This window comes from Pseudophryne corroboree, chromosome 11 (genome assembly GCF_028390025.1).
Source record: "Pseudophryne corroboree isolate aPseCor3 chromosome 11, aPseCor3.hap2, whole genome shotgun sequence".
NCBI classification, from domain to species: Eukaryota; Metazoa; Chordata; class Amphibia; order Anura; family Myobatrachidae; genus Pseudophryne; species Pseudophryne corroboree.
Window position 1 is genome coordinate 20,890,272 of NC_086454.1, and position 16,756 is coordinate 20,907,027.

Consider the following 16,756-nt stretch of genomic DNA (forward strand, 5'->3'; position numbering starts at 1 on the left):
GTTGCAGTTTTACACTGTCGATGTCAGTCGTGATTGAACTTGAACATGATTCTGAAAATTACGAATCTTAGTAAATAAACCCCACAGTCACATGTACAATGCAGGAATTATGACAAACAATAAAACTGCACTGGACTAGCAATACTATTACTGAGTAAGGCTATGTATATAAACAGATATAAATATAAAGGCACAGAAAAAACTGGATGAATATCACAGGGTACTTGTACTAAATAACCCTTAATGCATGCACTTGTTCTTAACTAACACTGTCTAAACAACATGTAAAATACATAAGTGTCCTGTAAATGTACAGCGCTGATGAAACAGGCGGCTTTACAGAGGAGGCATCACCCAGCTGTCCCAGAATCAGCGCAGCTGTGTGTAATGACGCCCAAACGCTGACAGGGAGTGACGGAGACAGAGAGATGCAGCTCCAGGGTGGGAACATTTACTCTAAATGGTGCCCAGGGGCTGGGGGAGGGGCTACAGGCCAGAGCCTTATCCCCTTGCTGGACTTCACCACCGGGTGCTGCGGGTCTTAATAAAATGGATTATAGCCTAACCCGACCTGTGCCCTAGGGGTCTCTGTACGGCCACAGTGTCCATGCCAGCGCGTGCAGCCCGCCTCCTAATGGCCGAGCCAGACCGCGATTTCCAGCGGGTCCCGCCTGGGGGACCCTCTTACCTCCTCCCTGAGTGCGGCCACGCGATCCCGGAATTTTGGTTAGTGTGTGTGCCCTGAGTGAAGAACCAGAGCCTCCGCTGTAAGTACCCGGCAACCAGGGACGCGGGAGTATACAGCGCCGCCGGGGGAGTTGATGGAGCTGCAGCAGGAGATGTCAGAATGATATCTAGCGCTAGAGTGCCTTTGCTGCAGCCCTTGAAGTCTTCTATCTTCACTTTAAAAAGCTCTTCTCAGGGTTGCTGGAGCAGCCCTGCCTGTTGGCTGCCTGCACTGCAGGCACCAACTTACAAAATGAGCTCCTGTGCATGGAGGCGGGGTTATAGAGGAGGCGGCGCTGAGCATCTCGGGAACAGTCAAAGCTTTTAGCCTGTTGGTACCTCGGATCAAGATCCTACTCTACACCCCCGATGTTATTCCCTGTGGAATACCAGTGTACCCCGCTGCAGAAATTGTATTTTAAGCACCTCCATGGCCATACTGCAGCCCAGTACAGAGCAGAGTGTGCTGGGCTGAGGAAAAGAGCTGCTGCTGCTGCCAGGTAAAGGAGTGGGGCCCTGGGCCCCTACTGGACCCTCACTGGGCCCTCCATCAGACCTGGGCCCGGGTAATTTGTACCCCCCCTATCTCGGCACCACTGCTGTCGGATGGCTCACAGGAACTCGTACTGTGGGTTCTCACTGCCACATCTGTCCACAATATGTTCATGAATGCTCGCACTGGCTGCTCCGTATCACTGAGATTATTGTTACAAGGAAGGAAGAAAGAATCACAGTCAGATATGTAAGAGATCTCCCTTTTGTGCGGCGAATCCTGCTCACCTGGCTGCAATCCTGCCCAGCTCCAGCAGGCATAGGCACACCTCCCGGGGCTGCTTGTGGAGCACTAGGAAGGAAGGACACACAGTCATTACAATTGTACACAAGGACTATCTAGCCACATGGCGCAAATATCACAAGCGAGCTGTAATCCGCAGCAACCAATCACATCCTGCGCTGATCAGGGAAGCCTTTTACTGACACATTTTGCAATTTGCTCGTGTACATAATATTTTACTGACACATTGTTTTTTTTGTAACTGAATTTCTCTAAATCGTTAGTTACTGCTGTATGCAATAAAGCAATGTCCTATATATTTACTTGCCACTCATTTTTCTGTCTTACTGACGGCCACATTTTTGGTTACTGGTAATGCATGTTACTGTAAGAGTCTGCTGTATTGTGCTCCGTGCAGTATTTTAATGGCACAAGAGCAGTAATGCATTGTTGTGTTGTTTATTAATACTCGTTAGTCGCACCGTAAACGCTGACACTTACAGGGATGGATGCTGATGCAAAATGCCAAGCGAGTTTATGCAAATAGCCTACAAGCTCTGTCCATCATGTACATTCATGAGGCTGTATGTACTGAGCGCCCATATACGCCGTAACACCGATTGGTGCTTCCTTATGCGCAACTGCCAGTCGCACCATTGAAAATCCCACCAGCCGTATGGCAGGTGCAGTTTCTGTGTCTGACCATATCCTCCTATGGCTGCGGCTGCATGCCTGCCAACGCAGCTGCTGGCACTGACACCCCCACCCCACCACCCCATAGTCCCATAACCCTGAGATGCCCGTTTGCCTACACTCCTAGCCCCTCCCAGTCACTGCCCATCACTTTTCCTTTCTGATACCGCCTGAATCGGCGGCACCGCCACCTTTGTCCCTACTCTGTGTGACGCAGGCGCCGTAGCGGTCATCAGAAATTTCTGCACATGTGCAGTTGCAAATAATCGCTCAACTACATGAACATCGGCGCTGTGTGTGAATCGCGAGCGGCCATGAATTAGGAGCACTTCTGTTAGTCCAAATTCTCTGTCTGATGTTAAGCGTTATTCATCGGCCTAAACCCTGCAAATGGAAACAAATAAATGCAAAAATAAAACAAACAAAAATATTTAAAAACCTTTGCACATGGGGCCTGATTGATGTCTGTAATAAAGCAAAAAAGCAAGTAACTGGGCAAAACCATGCTGCAATGCAGGTGGGGCAGATGTAACATGTGCAGAGAGGGTTAGATTTGGGTGGGGGGTGTTCAAACTGAAATCTAAATTGCAGTGTAAAAATAAAGCTGCCTAACGTGTGTGGGCTGCATGCAAAAGCAGACAGTATTTACCCTGCACAGAAAACATATATTTATTTGCTCCCCTTGCATGGCAACAGAGTTGGTTTCTTTTTTAACAAAGTCGTGTAATGTGTGTGCATTTGTCTGCTCTACATTTTCCCTCACGCTCTGTGAAGCGCCGTTAATGCTGATTACTATCATGTACCCTATTCGTACACAGCACAGAAATATAAGAAGTCCTGTAAATGAGGACAGAGAAAGTCGGGATCAGATGGTTGCTGGGGGTTACTGCGCATTTGTGCTACTTGTAAATGTTGATGAAATAATTCAGATTGAAAGACAATGCCATGTGATGCATGAGATGGGATTGGGTCATCCGGCAGCCGCGTGACCCCGGACACACCTACTGAACGGCCTCCATTGCTATGTTTCCATGCATGTGAGGTAACGCTGCCAGGCGTCATGTGTGTTACACACGTATGTGCTTTACATGGATGATCTGGTTACTCTAGGTGATGACACTTACTGAACAGCACTTGGGCGTGGATATAAATAAAGCCAGTGATAGTGAATGGTGAAATGCGTGAAAACCGTGAGAATTAGCAGCGGGAAGAGCCGCGTATGGGCCCATTACTTGCATTTGCAATCAGATGGTTACATCCATTACACTCCGTCTGTCGTCGTTTCCAGGCAGATGGGTGTCGTCTACAAGGATTATATAATACACGTTACTTCACGTCTCCTCCGCTGCGCTGGGCTGTGAGTCAGACTGAGTACCGCAGGTGTGCCACACTCACACTCAGTACTGGCACTCTGGCCCGGCTTGGTCATATCACATTCATTGAGGGCCACATTAACCCTACAGTATGAGGGGCCACAGACACATGACATGGAAATGTCAGGGCTAAACTCCCCTCGTGGTGCCAATTCACATCTACGATCAGACTCTCTGATATGTGGCGGGACGCCCAGCACAGGGCTAGTCCGCCCCGCATGTCAGACCCCCCCCCCCCCCCTGCAAGGGTGCAAAAGCATTGCACAGCAGCGATGCTTTTGCCCCCGCTGAGTAGCTCCCTACCAGCGCAGCTCCTGCACAGCCTAGCTGCACTGGCAGGTGGCTAACCCCTGCGTTCCGGGTTGCGTGTGACGTCACGCAGCCACCGTGGCCCGCCCCTGCAACGGTCCGGACATGTCTGCGTTGTCCAGACTAACGGCGATCTAGCGCCGCTGGCACACCCTCTCCCGCCCCACGACGGCCTCTGCCTGTCAATCAGGTAGAGGCGATCGCAGCCCTGAGATGCTTTTAGCACATCACTGGGCTCCCGGGGTGCGCGGGTGCACCCCGCAAAGGGCTTCAGACTGCGATCGCTGCCGCGATCCAGTCTGAATTACCCCCCATGTCCCCAGCGACTCTGTAGGTTTAAATGCATTTTTATATGAAATAAAGCTAATTTATTCTTTTTTTAGAGAGGCGGAGTTTGGGAATTGTGCAGGGATGGGGAATTGTGGGTGCAGCATTATTTGTGTGATTAGGATTATTGGATGTCTATTAGTGATCCGCTTCCCCCGGTCATAACCTAAGTTATGTTATTAAGGGGCTTAATTACATCCCAATTTACAATGCGGTAATGAAAAGGAACACTTGCATGTAATATTATTGGGGCGCTGCTACAGACGCTCTGAATAAGCCACAACCTGGCAAATGCCTAGATATATAATTATACTGTAGCTCTCACTTTAATTCCGAGTTCAGACCGAGCGCACGCACATTGGGGGATGGATGGAGGAGATTTTGGAGGATCCCTCTCCTAAACAAAATGCCAAAGAGGAGCCCATAGGCTACTGTAGGCTAACGCCATCTGAAGAGCTTGGTGGATAGGTTTCTAAGGGGGGACTGCTGGTGAGGTCAGGAATGGGGGGAGCGCGGCAGATGTCGGAGATACTTACCTTTTATGGGGATCCTCTGAAAATTGAAATTTCAGGGTGTTTCCCACAGAATAATCTTAGTAACTATGCCCCTGAATACCATTTCTTGTAATCCCATTTTACTGCTATGAGAGGCATTTGCATGCTAGTTTAATGATAGGCTGCAATGTGTTATCAGGAAATAAGGAAAGGTGAATATTTTCCCCATGACTCAGCATTTAGCAGTCCGTCACCCGCACTCTGTAATGTTACCCGTAAAGTTATGCAATGTTCGGTGTTTGGGAATTGAACGTTTGGCAGATAAAGTCCAGTCTGTCAGCTGAGCTGGACGCCTATAACACATCATGCATAAAATCTGGGACAGAAAGCCCATTGTGTGCCGGGCCATTAGCCGAGACTAGATTGTTGTCTGCGCGCTAAACTTCTTCTCATGCCATTAAGTGAAATACACTTGAGAGGGTTCTCCACCTTCATACAACTTTATAGTCTGTGTGCACGCTCCTATAAGTTTTACTGAATCACTGGCTCTGCAGCTTCCCCTTGTACTGTCCAGCCTGTGGCTATATACATACAATATATTATATACACAACTGAAACGTAGATGTGGAGTCGGGAGGAAAAATCAAGGCATTTAGTATAAGTGAAGGGAGGACATTATAAACCAAAACATTATAATAATCTGAAGGTGAAGAAGCCCTTTAAATGTGCATACAGATGACGCCAATTAAGGTAATGACGTTACGTTGATGATGTGTGAAGAGATTACACTTGCTAGGACCAAACACAACCAATTAGACACTGAAGTCGGTCACCTAACTTATACAAGACTGATTCCATGGGTTATTAAAAATGTAAGCTATAGAATAAATGCTTGTTGTGACACTAATGCATTCATGTAAAAATGGATATTTTGACTGCACAACCTTTTGTTCTCCCTTACCACCACCGCAAAGGTCAGTGCACACAACACCACTCCGCCCCCTTCCCTCCCCCCTCCACTTGTGACATCTCTGAATAAGGCAGGAATACATATGCAAAAGTATAATGGGAGCAGCACATTTGTCCCTGGTCCTATGGCTGATTAGGTTATTTGCCCTATGCGGTAGTGCCGAGAGGAAGGGGGAGCAGGTACTACATGCCCAGGCCTGATGGAGGGGCCCAGTGAGGGCCAAGTCCCCCCCCCCTTCCTCTTGCCAGGAAACAGCAGCTGCAGGTCTACTCCTCAGCTCAGTCAGGGAGGCGCTAAAGTACTATTTGTTCAGTTTTTTTTCTAAGTGTGCATGGCCACACCTCTCGTGGTTAGGCCACACCCCATGAAAAGTACCTGGGGCCGGCCAAGCTCTCTGCTGCCCTGGCTCTATGTGTGGTGTTGCTCTATATAAGAGAATGAGCCAACGAAATGCTGAGGTAAATTTTTTGCGTTTACAACAATTACATGAAATTAACTATGAGAAGAGTCATTAAATATGTATTATTTTCCTATTTTTGCTGTGTTTTTGTTTTTTCTATTTAATGCTTGGGGAAAAAAAACTTTTTTTTCCAAAGGAAAACCCCAAAAACAAAACAAATATACCTACTTTCAGTCTCCGCCTGAAAGACAATAATTTTTTTTTTTAATGCAATATTTTTATTGGAAAGATGTCGAATAAAACAATACAGACCAAAAAGGAAATGATAATACAAGACAAATTCAGAATAACGTACAGGATATCCCGTGGGACATACAATAACAAGGAACATCAACAATAAAAATGTCGACAACAATTTTCTGTAGAAAAGAGTAAGTAGAAAAGAGAAAAGAAAAGAGAAGAAAAGGGAAGAAAAGAAGAGGAAAGAGAAGAAGAGGAGGGGGGGGGGGGGGGGGGGGAACCACTACGGAAGGTTTCCGGGACGTACCATATCATGAGGGTAACAATCACAGTCAGCATATCTACACAGAGTAAACAGTTGAACATCCTTCCAGAAGCAGAAGCAGTACAACTCCAATACAATATGTCACATCTGAGTAATAGGAGTATTAGTGTAAGAAGACCATGGTTCCCAAATCCTCATATATTTATCAGACCTATTCCGTAGGGAAGCCGTGATTTTCTCCATCGTGGAGATGTACCATACTTTGGACAACAGCATGCCCATAGGGGGAGCAGTGGACTTTTTCCAGCATTTAGCAATCACACATCCGGCGTCATGAAGGATTTGGAGTACAAGGTTATTCACAATACTACTGAAATTAGGTAGTGGAAGGACCAGCAGAGCCGTCCAAGGGCCCAACGTTACCCGGGAGCAGAAGACAGAACCAATAAGGCTCTCCACCCGGTCCCAAAAGGGACGGATTCTGGGACAGGACCACCAAATGTGTTTAATATCTCCTATTTGGCCACATTCTCGCCCTGGGGAAAATTCTGTGAAGCGTAGCTGGTACTAAATACCACCTGGTGTATACTTTATAGGAATTTTCCTTTATCAGAGAGGAAATTGAAGACTGTGCGACATTTTGCCTTATGATTTCCCAAGAGTCTTCCCCAGGAGGGGGCCCAAGTCCTGTTCCCATTTGCTTTCATGAGACAGGGTATCAGTTGATTTCAATGAGCGTAATAGACCGTAAAGTATGGAGATGATACCCTGTCGCATGGGAGAATAAACACAGAGTCGTTCAAAAGGGGTAAGTTGGCGAACGACCTTAGAGCTTGGGAGGGAACTTAAGAAAGAGCGGAGTTGTAAATACTTGTACATTACAGGTTGGGTGATACCATATTTGTCCCTCAAAGAATCTAAAGAACGCCAGGAATTGCCATCAATAAAGTCGAAGACCAGTCCTGGTCGCGGGTTCAGATAAAACCATGAGTGAGAACGTAAAGTGGAGCCGGGAGGGAAGTCCCGGTTATCCCAAATAGAGGTGATGGGAGACGGGAATGTAGAGACCACTAATCTGTTTCATAGAGGTGGGTGTTGGTGAATATGTAATATTTGGTGGAACTATCCTTTACTGATCACATGCACATCCTATGGGATGGATTCCGGCTCACAGCCAGCCTGAAATAACTCTCAGAATTGGATTTCCTGTGGAATGCGCAGCATCTGAGATCTATAAGGTTCTTATAATCTAGTTTCTTATAGAACAACCAGTAAAAGAGTTCTAGAGCCCCGTCAACATTCCCAGCTCCTGATCTGCTGTTTTTACAGATGATTAATGAGTCTTATGGCAATAGATTCATTCATTACTGAATATTCACCTTTCGCTTAGGGTAAAAATAGCAGCCGGGATGCTGACTTCATGGTTTGGTTGTTGCAGGCAGCTCTCAGGCTAATAAATTAATGAGGCTCAGTCCTCTGCCTCCTCCGTGGTTTCGGCAACAGAGAGGGGTTAAGATTGGAGCACAGACAGCAGAGAGGCCTCTCAGGCCAATGACATTTAGCCATTCAAGCCAATTCACCAAGGGTATGAGGAAGACAGGATCTGATAATAGACTCTTCAGAGAGAGAAAGGTCAGCTCATGTTAGCAGAGAGAGGTGCTGGGAAAGGTAAGAACATCATTATTGAAAGGCCCATATCAGATTTTCTATTACGGTTTCCAAAGGGAGCAGCTAACGTCTTACTGGCACATTCATGCTCTATTTGGTTTTATGGAAGTATTAAAGCTGCGCTTCCAAGGAATCTGAAACATCGCCCCAACCGGAGCCCCAGGTGCATCCATTTTTCTTGGCGTGTTTCTGGTTGGCCTTTTAGCACCAGACATAAGCCAGGGCTATGTAATGCTGCATTAGTGTGAGGACCAATCAGAATCTGCAAACATGGAGACTGAGGCATCTGACACCTCACACCTCCGGTACCATTTTTAAAGTGGTGAATGAAAATGTTCTGCTCAGTTGGTGGTATTAGTGCAGGTTTACCTGTGTAATGTGACAATCGCAAGCTAGATGGCGCTAGTACTCCTATGGTGGAGTTAGGGAAAGAAAAGTGTGATCACTTCTATCAGTAACTCCGCCTGGGGCTGTGACACCAGACTGACGGAATAATTCTCTAGAATCAGGCTGACACGGGTACAAGCAGCCCCCCCCCCCGTTGCCATAGAGATAGATGTGCTCAATGGTACTGCTGCACTCTTGTGAGTGCAGCAGTAGAGGTTTGTTAACCTCCTGTGACAATGGAGACACTATGAAGATAACAGTAACTGTGCTGATCCAGGTGTAGCTGAACAGTACGTGCACAAGGAGCTGTGCAGAGGTGCAAACTTCTGTGCCAAGGTCAGGACAGGCATCAATCAAGGAGTGTCAGACTTTGTGCAGTGGTCAGGACAGGCATCAAACAAGGAGTGTCAGTCTTAATGCAGTGGTCAGGACAGGCATCAAACAAGGAGGATCAGACTTTATGCAGTGGTCAGGACAGGCATCAAACAAGGAGGGTCAGACTTTGTGCAGTGGTCAGGACAGGCATTGGACAAGGAGGATCAGAGTGTGGGCAGAGGTTAGGACAGGTGGCAGGGACAGAACAGCGCATCATTGGGCCCTGGCAATGTGTTCTCATTTAACGGGCCCTCCGTCTATACTCTCATTAGAATAGAATGGGGGCTTCTTCTGAGCAGTCACCTAATGTATCCAGGCAAAGGTCAGGGCAACAAAAGCCTGACTGGTCTAAAAGCAAGACCTGAACAACCAGGGACCTACAGTACAGGCTACACCTATAACCGGTAGTGGGAGACAAGCTGGTTGCACTAATGTTGGTGTAGGCAACCAGTTGGCTTGCTCCCTATAAAATCATCCTGCATCCAGTTTGCTGATAAGTAATCACAGCCTACCTTACCCACCTGGCCGTGGGCATTACTGAGCGGCCTATGGGGAGGGGCAGCCAGCAAGGATGCAGATATGCTAACATTAGCAGTTTGTCCCCTGGGAACTGGCTTCCATGAGGACTGTTACAGTGACCAGTTAGATACTGGAGGTTGTGCTGTTTCCCGCTTGTACTACGCCAAGTGACCACGGGGAGACCAGCTAAGGAGGGACTTTAGGGTGCAAGGACTGCGATTCTGGTGTCATGGCATTATAGTGACAGCGGCACATTTGTTGGAGAGCATCAAAGAAGTTGGATAGTTCCCTGCTCTGGTTGGAACCCATGTAAACTAAAAAAACTTTGGGCCTCATTTAGAACTTGACTCATATTTGTATCCCAAACATATGCGTAGAAATATGGACTCAAGAGTAATAATAACATGCATCGCTTCATATCGAGATACACCCAACTTAAAGTGCAGCAATATGTCTACATCAGGCAACTAAATGCTTAGTTACCTATACCCTAAAGCAGGGCTGGCCAAACCGGTCCTCGAGATCTACCAACAGTTCATGTTTTCCAGGCCTCCTGGAGATCTGTAGAATTGTCAGTTAGGAATGAATGCAGCACATCTTAATTACTAATGACTACACCTGTGCACCAGCTAGGTTGTCTGGAAAATGTGAACTGTTGATAGATCTCGAGGACTGCATACCTCCCAACATGACCCTCTCCAGGAGGGACAGAATGCTCTGCTCCTGGACTTCCCTCTTAATTTATGATAGCCATCACCTGTGCTGAAACACCTTTCTTATCCATTAACCTGTATGAAACAGGAGCCGGCAATCATAAGTTAAGAGAAAAGTCCAGAAGTAGAGCATTGTGTCCCTCCTGGAGAGGGTCATGTTGGGAGGTATGGGACTGGTTTGGCCAGCCCTGCCCTAAAGCATAATTACATCCAATGTCCAAACTCTTCTGCAACACGTCACCTGCGCCCAGTAGAATAAAGTAAGAAGCGCGGCAATTGCAGTCTCCCCGGTACCAGGTGCAGGATGGGGGCCTAACCAAAAGGGGTGTAGAACTTCCTGCAGAGCCATGTAACATTTATAAAGGGTAAGAAGTAGTGCTAAAGCAGTTGTGCTAAAGTAGTGCTAAAGCAGTTGTCTTTAATTCCCATGTCCCACGCGTGGACAGGATAAGCACTCAGTGCAGTACATCATACTGGGCTACTTTTTGGACCTTGCCTTCGAAAAATTGCAACCTCGCGCAATGGAGTGAGGCCTAATAGTGGAAATCGCATTATCGTGACCCCACCCAATTCGCAAGAAGGAGAAGCAGCACCCGGGAGGGATATCAGGATGATAGATCGACAATGTATCGTTCGACGGTCAATATGCTGACACCATATGGCCGACATGCATTTGGTCTGCAAGTACAAAGACATAGACAGATGAAACGGAAAGGTCGAAATGTAAAAGGTTGACCGTGCTTAAGGTCTACAGGTACAAAAGGTTTATTGTTTCAAAATGTCAACATAAAAAAGGGTCGACATATACGGTCGACACGTGTTTGGGGGGTATTTCACATGTTTGCTCAACATTTGCTTGATTTACTATCCACGTAGACATTCATTGGGAATAGTAACCTGTGGCGAGCGAAGCATAACATAAAATATACAAAATTCTGGGGTCCGATATGATATACCGGTAGACGGGATGCCGGCTGTGAGTATACCGACAGCGACATCCTGTCTGCCAAATACCGGCAGAGAGTCCCCTTGCGGGCCCGGTGGGGAGCTTCACTCGCCACAGGTTTATTCCCATTCGTTTGGTGGCGTTGGACCCACCAACCAAGAGGGAATTAAGGGTGGGTGTCGGTTTGCCGGCCGTCGGCAAACAGCCGGCTGTTGGGATTCTGGCATCGTTCTCCTGAACGCCGGGATTTTTTTTTTTGCATCCCAAATGCTGTACATTCTGGCAGAGTGTGCTGTGAATGCTCCATGTTTTACTTTTCCAGTCACCGCAGTTCCGCTGTACGTGCGTTTTATTATACGTGACCCATATTCCTAAACATAAAACCTTTAGGGAATAAACCATGATCCTAAATTGTCATTACTGTAGCACAGCACATAGTGACCTCTATATAAAGGCATACAACAGGTTTCTATGACAATGGCCCTGGAGAATCCCTGACACCCTCGTCTTAGAGCTGTGAGGCGCGGATGAAAGTGTGACTGCGCCAGTCAAGCTCTATGAGGTCTGACAAGATAGGGAGAAGAGTGAAGTCTTATCCCATGGAGCCCTGACCGCTCTATCAGAGGGCTTTGTTACTCTGGAGCAGATCAGATCAGCCAGGCGATTCTCCGAGCCGCGTCCACAAAGAGGGAGGAAAGAAGACACTGCCTATCTCATGTCAGGCAGGAGAAGGACAGAAGCCTTTTCATACACTGCACCCATTTATTCCCTTATCCCGTCTCCCGTTATCTAACGTCGGCCCAAAATATCAATTCTTTATTTGTCAGTCTGAAAGGCAGTCATGTGTCTGGCAGCGTGATCAGCCCCGATAGTGGCACCTAGCCATCAAAGCCAAATTATGCTCAATATAGAAGAATCCCTCTTAGGAAAAAGCTATTTATATAATATTTAACATTCATATATATTTGGCTTTTTTTGGGGGGGGGAGGGTTTAAGGGGGGGGGGGGGGGCGGTGGCATTCCTCTAATCCCACTCTCCTTTGTAGCTTTCTCTACCACATGTACACACACACAAACACACATTCACGAGAGGGTTAAATTTTTGTTGGGATCCAGTATATTTTTGGATTGTGGGAGCTAACCGGAGCACCTGGAGGACCCAGGCAAGCACTGGGAGAACATACAAACTCTGCACAGTTAGGGCCATGGTGGGAATTGAGCCTATGACCTCAGTGCTGTGATCCAGTAATGCTATCCAATACACCGTCCCCCAAATGGGTGGTCTTGTCCTGGTCGGGAATCCCCCCTTCCTGTGCTGCTGCAACTTTTCCTGCTTTTCTCTCTCGCTTTACTGGAGTACTGTGGACTTGTATATTCCATTGGTTACAGTGAGGAGAGCCCTATTTGTTTTACATGTGTCGGACAGGACTGATTAGGGATCATTTGTGGTAATCTAGTAGATGAAATACAATATAATGCAGACTGTGTTCAGCTGGAGATCCCAAACTCAAAGCTGCTAACAAATAATACAATGGTTTGAAATAAGTCGATCTTATTGCCTTATGGATGAAATAAAGCACATGAATATTATTTAAATGCATCTACATTTCTACAACAAGGAAGGTCACCACTTCCAGGTTTCCACTGGTCAGGTCTGTGGTATAACGGCAAATCCATTACACTGAATCAGACTTGTAGGGAGCGCTGTGAACTTGTTTCACCGTAAATTCATATAAGCGCAAGGTATCAAAAGTGTTATACAACATCACCATTCTTATAATATGGATTACGTTAAGGCTTCAGCCACATTAATGTTCCAGTAGATCTTTTACAATGTCCCCCTGCCCTCTCTTTCAGCAAAGATTTCCGTAATGCAACCACATTTCTTATTTGTCCTTCAACAAATCATTATCTCTCTGGAAGGAAAACAAACATGGCTGCCAGACACAGACACAGGGTCTCATGCTCTCAGTATCACGGGTAGGAGGCGGAGGATGATACAATAAACACAAAGCTCAGAGGGGTAGTCAAATGCCTCCGCTGACTACATCTTGTGCCATGTGACAATAGTTGCCACGGTAGTCACGTAACACTGTTCAAAAGCTGCAGAATTATCAGTCATTAGTAGCAGTCTGAAGAAACAAACCGAGGGGAAAAAACTGAGTACCAGGCTGCTTCTTATAGCCTGCCACAGTGCTTTAACAATGGTATCCTATCATCATCATGGGGGGGATAGGCTGCGACAGTGTCTAGTTAGACAATATGGTCAACATGCATTTGGTGACAGGTACTAGAGGTCAACAGATCGAGGGTCGAGGGTACATGTTTGTACTGATGGTCGTCTCATAACATGGACTATACAAGATGTGGCCTAAAAAAAACAAAAAATCTTGTGTCAATCATTTTTGTGTCGACCAGCTTCAAGAAGGAACTGAGGAACATCCTAAGGACGCCCCAGGTAGCCCTGTAGTGGCGACAGGTGGCTCTCTAGGCTGCAGGTTACCACTCCAGGTACCCTGTTACCCAAATGCTGGTGCCACGAGCAATAGTGCCACCCCTCTGTGTAGCGGACCACTTACCAACCCCTAGTTTAGGCTCTGAGTGCTAGCTTCTACAGGGGCCCAGGAGTGCCACACCACCACGATCACACCTTTCAGGTGCGCAAATTCGGCAGTGCGCAGCATAATTATGTGCGCAACAAGGGGGCGTAGACGAGCATTGCCCCGCCTGAAGTCTTAGCGGCCGTGTGTGCATAACACTGCATAGCCACAATTCCGCCTATACGACCCTCGCTGACCTTTGCCCTGTTACTGCCCGGTTTCGCTTGCTTACAAGTGGAGATGCGGCTGCAATGCGTTCTCCTCTGCAACGTGCACGCCTGTTTATGGAGCACGCATTCATCTCCGCAGCGGCCCCCTGTGTCTTCACTGTCTGACGGTCTGAGGCAACTCTACTATGACGCTTTACAAAATTCAAAATATATTTTTGGTCAAACTCAGATAAAATCTCATCCACAGACTAATAAAGCATGAGAACTTTCACTATACCCTACTGGAACAAGCAGGGATATTGGTCATTGTAATAACAGCATCAGTCATAACGCCAGTGGCTGGAATTGCTATGTTAGTTACTATGCGTTACACACAAAGGTTTTGTAGTTGTGCAGATGATACATACCGAGTCCTTCCGACTCGAACAGACACGTCTCCCCAACGCCTATCCTCCTGCACCAGGACAGGAAGTTTGCCGTGTTGTCTCTTGCAAAGAAGGAGCCAGATGGGGCGTTGGATCGGTACGGAATCCTCCTGGATGGCAGGTCCTGCAGAAACAGGCATAGCTGTGAGACATGAATATAATTCCCCTACCGCATGGCTACAAAGGAGCTTTTATGCTACACACAAGTGTGGCTCCATCAGCACGGTGATAAGGTACCAACCAATCAGCTCCTAACTGTCATTTTTTAAACACAGCCTGTAACATGACCGTTAGGAGCTGGTTGGTTGGTACTTTATCACCGTGCAAATTATCACTCTCCAAAGCTTTATAAATCTGGACCTTACTATTTTGTACTTGACAAAAGGTGTTAGGTGGTTAGCCTTCCTACAGACTTGGTCCCTAACTTGGTCCCTAGACCTTCATTGTTACAAGACCCACTTATTACCTGTGCCCTTTAGTGTGAATATCTGTTGCCCAGTGGCGGATCCAGCAGGGGGGCGATGAGGGCGATCGCCCCCCGTAACACAGCCACCCAGCCCAGCCCACTTGTTCCTGCGGGCAGCAGAGGTCAGGGGAGCTGCGTTGCCTGACCCGAATTGCCTCCTTACTGGATATCGCACTCTGGACTGTGTCTAACCTGTCAAAGTCTGGTTACATATTTACTGCTTACTTACCGCACCATTTCAAGGGTGGTTACCATGAAGCCATATTAACAGGTGAGAAGCTTACTTGCTTTTGGTTACTTTCTACCTGCTACCATATCACTGTGACACTCTGCTACTGGAATTCAGGTTATTAAAAATCCACGGTTAACTCTAGTATCCAATGTATACTTGGTGGAAATAATAAATATTTCCGTGTTGTGATATTTATTAAAACAGGAAAACTTAATAACCTTATAACTAATGGGATTACATATGGTTTACCGGCGGACGGAATGAGTCAGAGTCACGAGTGGGAATAGCCCTGGTGCGCCGGGATGCTGGCTGTCGGGATTTCAACGTCGTTATCCGAAACACCGGGATGCCAACAGCGAGCATTTTAACTGTATAAATAGGAAGTTTAATGAACCAATGCCTTAAGAATAATCACAGTGCAATGCTGGTATCCCCTCACAGGAAAGGTCTGCTTTAAATGCTGTCTCGTCTGGCTATCCGGTGTTTGCAGCACATAAGATAATGAATGGCTGCACTGTTGCCACAAATGCTGTGTGAGCAAATGGCCTTTGCTGGTAACAGCAGATAATTAGTCTTTTTAAACAGAAAACTATAGGAATTTCCACAGCTGTACAGGAAAGCACCATACGAGCAGCAATAGGAGAGAGCCGCCTGCTGGGCAAACAACAGAATACAAATTGATTGATTGATTGATTGATTGATTTTATTTGACCTGGAAATGACTTTAAAGTTTGAGTAACTTTGGGGTCTATTTATGAAGCAGTGAAAAGAGTGGAGAAGTGAGCCTGTGGAGAAGTTGCCCACGGCAACCAATCAGCTGCTCCGCACAACTGTATAGTATGCAAATAAAAAATGTCACTTCAATGCTGATTGGTTACCATGGGCAACTTCTCCACTGGCTCACTTCTCCACACTTTTCACTGCTTCATGAATAGATCCCTTTATTTTACAAATCAACACAAACGAAACTGATATTTGCTTTAATAAAAAAAAAAATGGCTATATGTGTGAGATAATTAAATTAAGCTCTTAAAAGAATTCCTGGCACGCATTGTTATCTTAATAACGCGGTCTCTCTCTGATCAGGGCGAGAGCCGTAGACTCTGGCAGAATAATTAGCTTTCCATGTGGCGAGAGCGGATTGTGTTGACACAAGTGTAAAATATCCAGCGTTTGCTCTGAAGCAGGGGTGCCCGCAGACCCCGCGCTCAAATATCAGGCAAATGGTTCCCCTGCCGCCATCCCCGTGCAATGTTGTCTCGCTGATGGCGATGGATTGCGGTTTTATGCAGGATGTGAGTGTGAGAGTAAAACACATGATGTCACTCTGTAACAATCCCGTCAGGTTCGCTTGGCTTTAAGCTCTTGGGGTTCTCGGCTTCGCCGCTGTTGTGAAATCAGAGAAAGAAATACTTATAGCGTTTGCTTTTTTTTCCAAATAAATTGGCTGAATGGGATTAGCTGGAAACTGTTTAACACTTTGCTGACAGTGTAATATATCCAGTGACTCAGTATGAGTGGAGTAAAATCCCAAAGATTACCCGTGGCCAAATTACAGCGGTGCCAGGGCTGTATTTACCATAGAGGCCAATTAGACCCTACCCAGGGGCAGTAAAGGCTTTACGTTTATTTTATTTCATTTGTCTATTTTTGTTTCCAGCTCTGGGTCGAATTCAGACCTCAT

The 16,756-nt window shown here is 46.6% G+C and overlaps 1 protein-coding gene across 2 annotated transcripts in view; it reads right to left on the minus strand.

Annotated features, from left to right (window-relative positions):
- The window catches only part of GAS2 (growth arrest specific 2), a 185,810-nt gene that overhangs the window by 59,462 nt on the left and 109,592 nt on the right, over nucleotides 1–16,756 (minus strand). For both annotated transcript variants that reach the window (XM_063946363.1, XM_063946364.1), the window contains 2 exons: nucleotides 14,357–14,498; nucleotides 1,507–1,570 (listed from right to left, as the gene is read on the minus strand). In XM_063946363.1, the coding sequence (XP_063802433.1) occupies nucleotides 1,507–1,570; nucleotides 14,357–14,498 (206 nt within the window). The remainder of the gene's footprint in view (nucleotides 1–1,506; nucleotides 1,571–14,356; nucleotides 14,499–16,756) is intronic.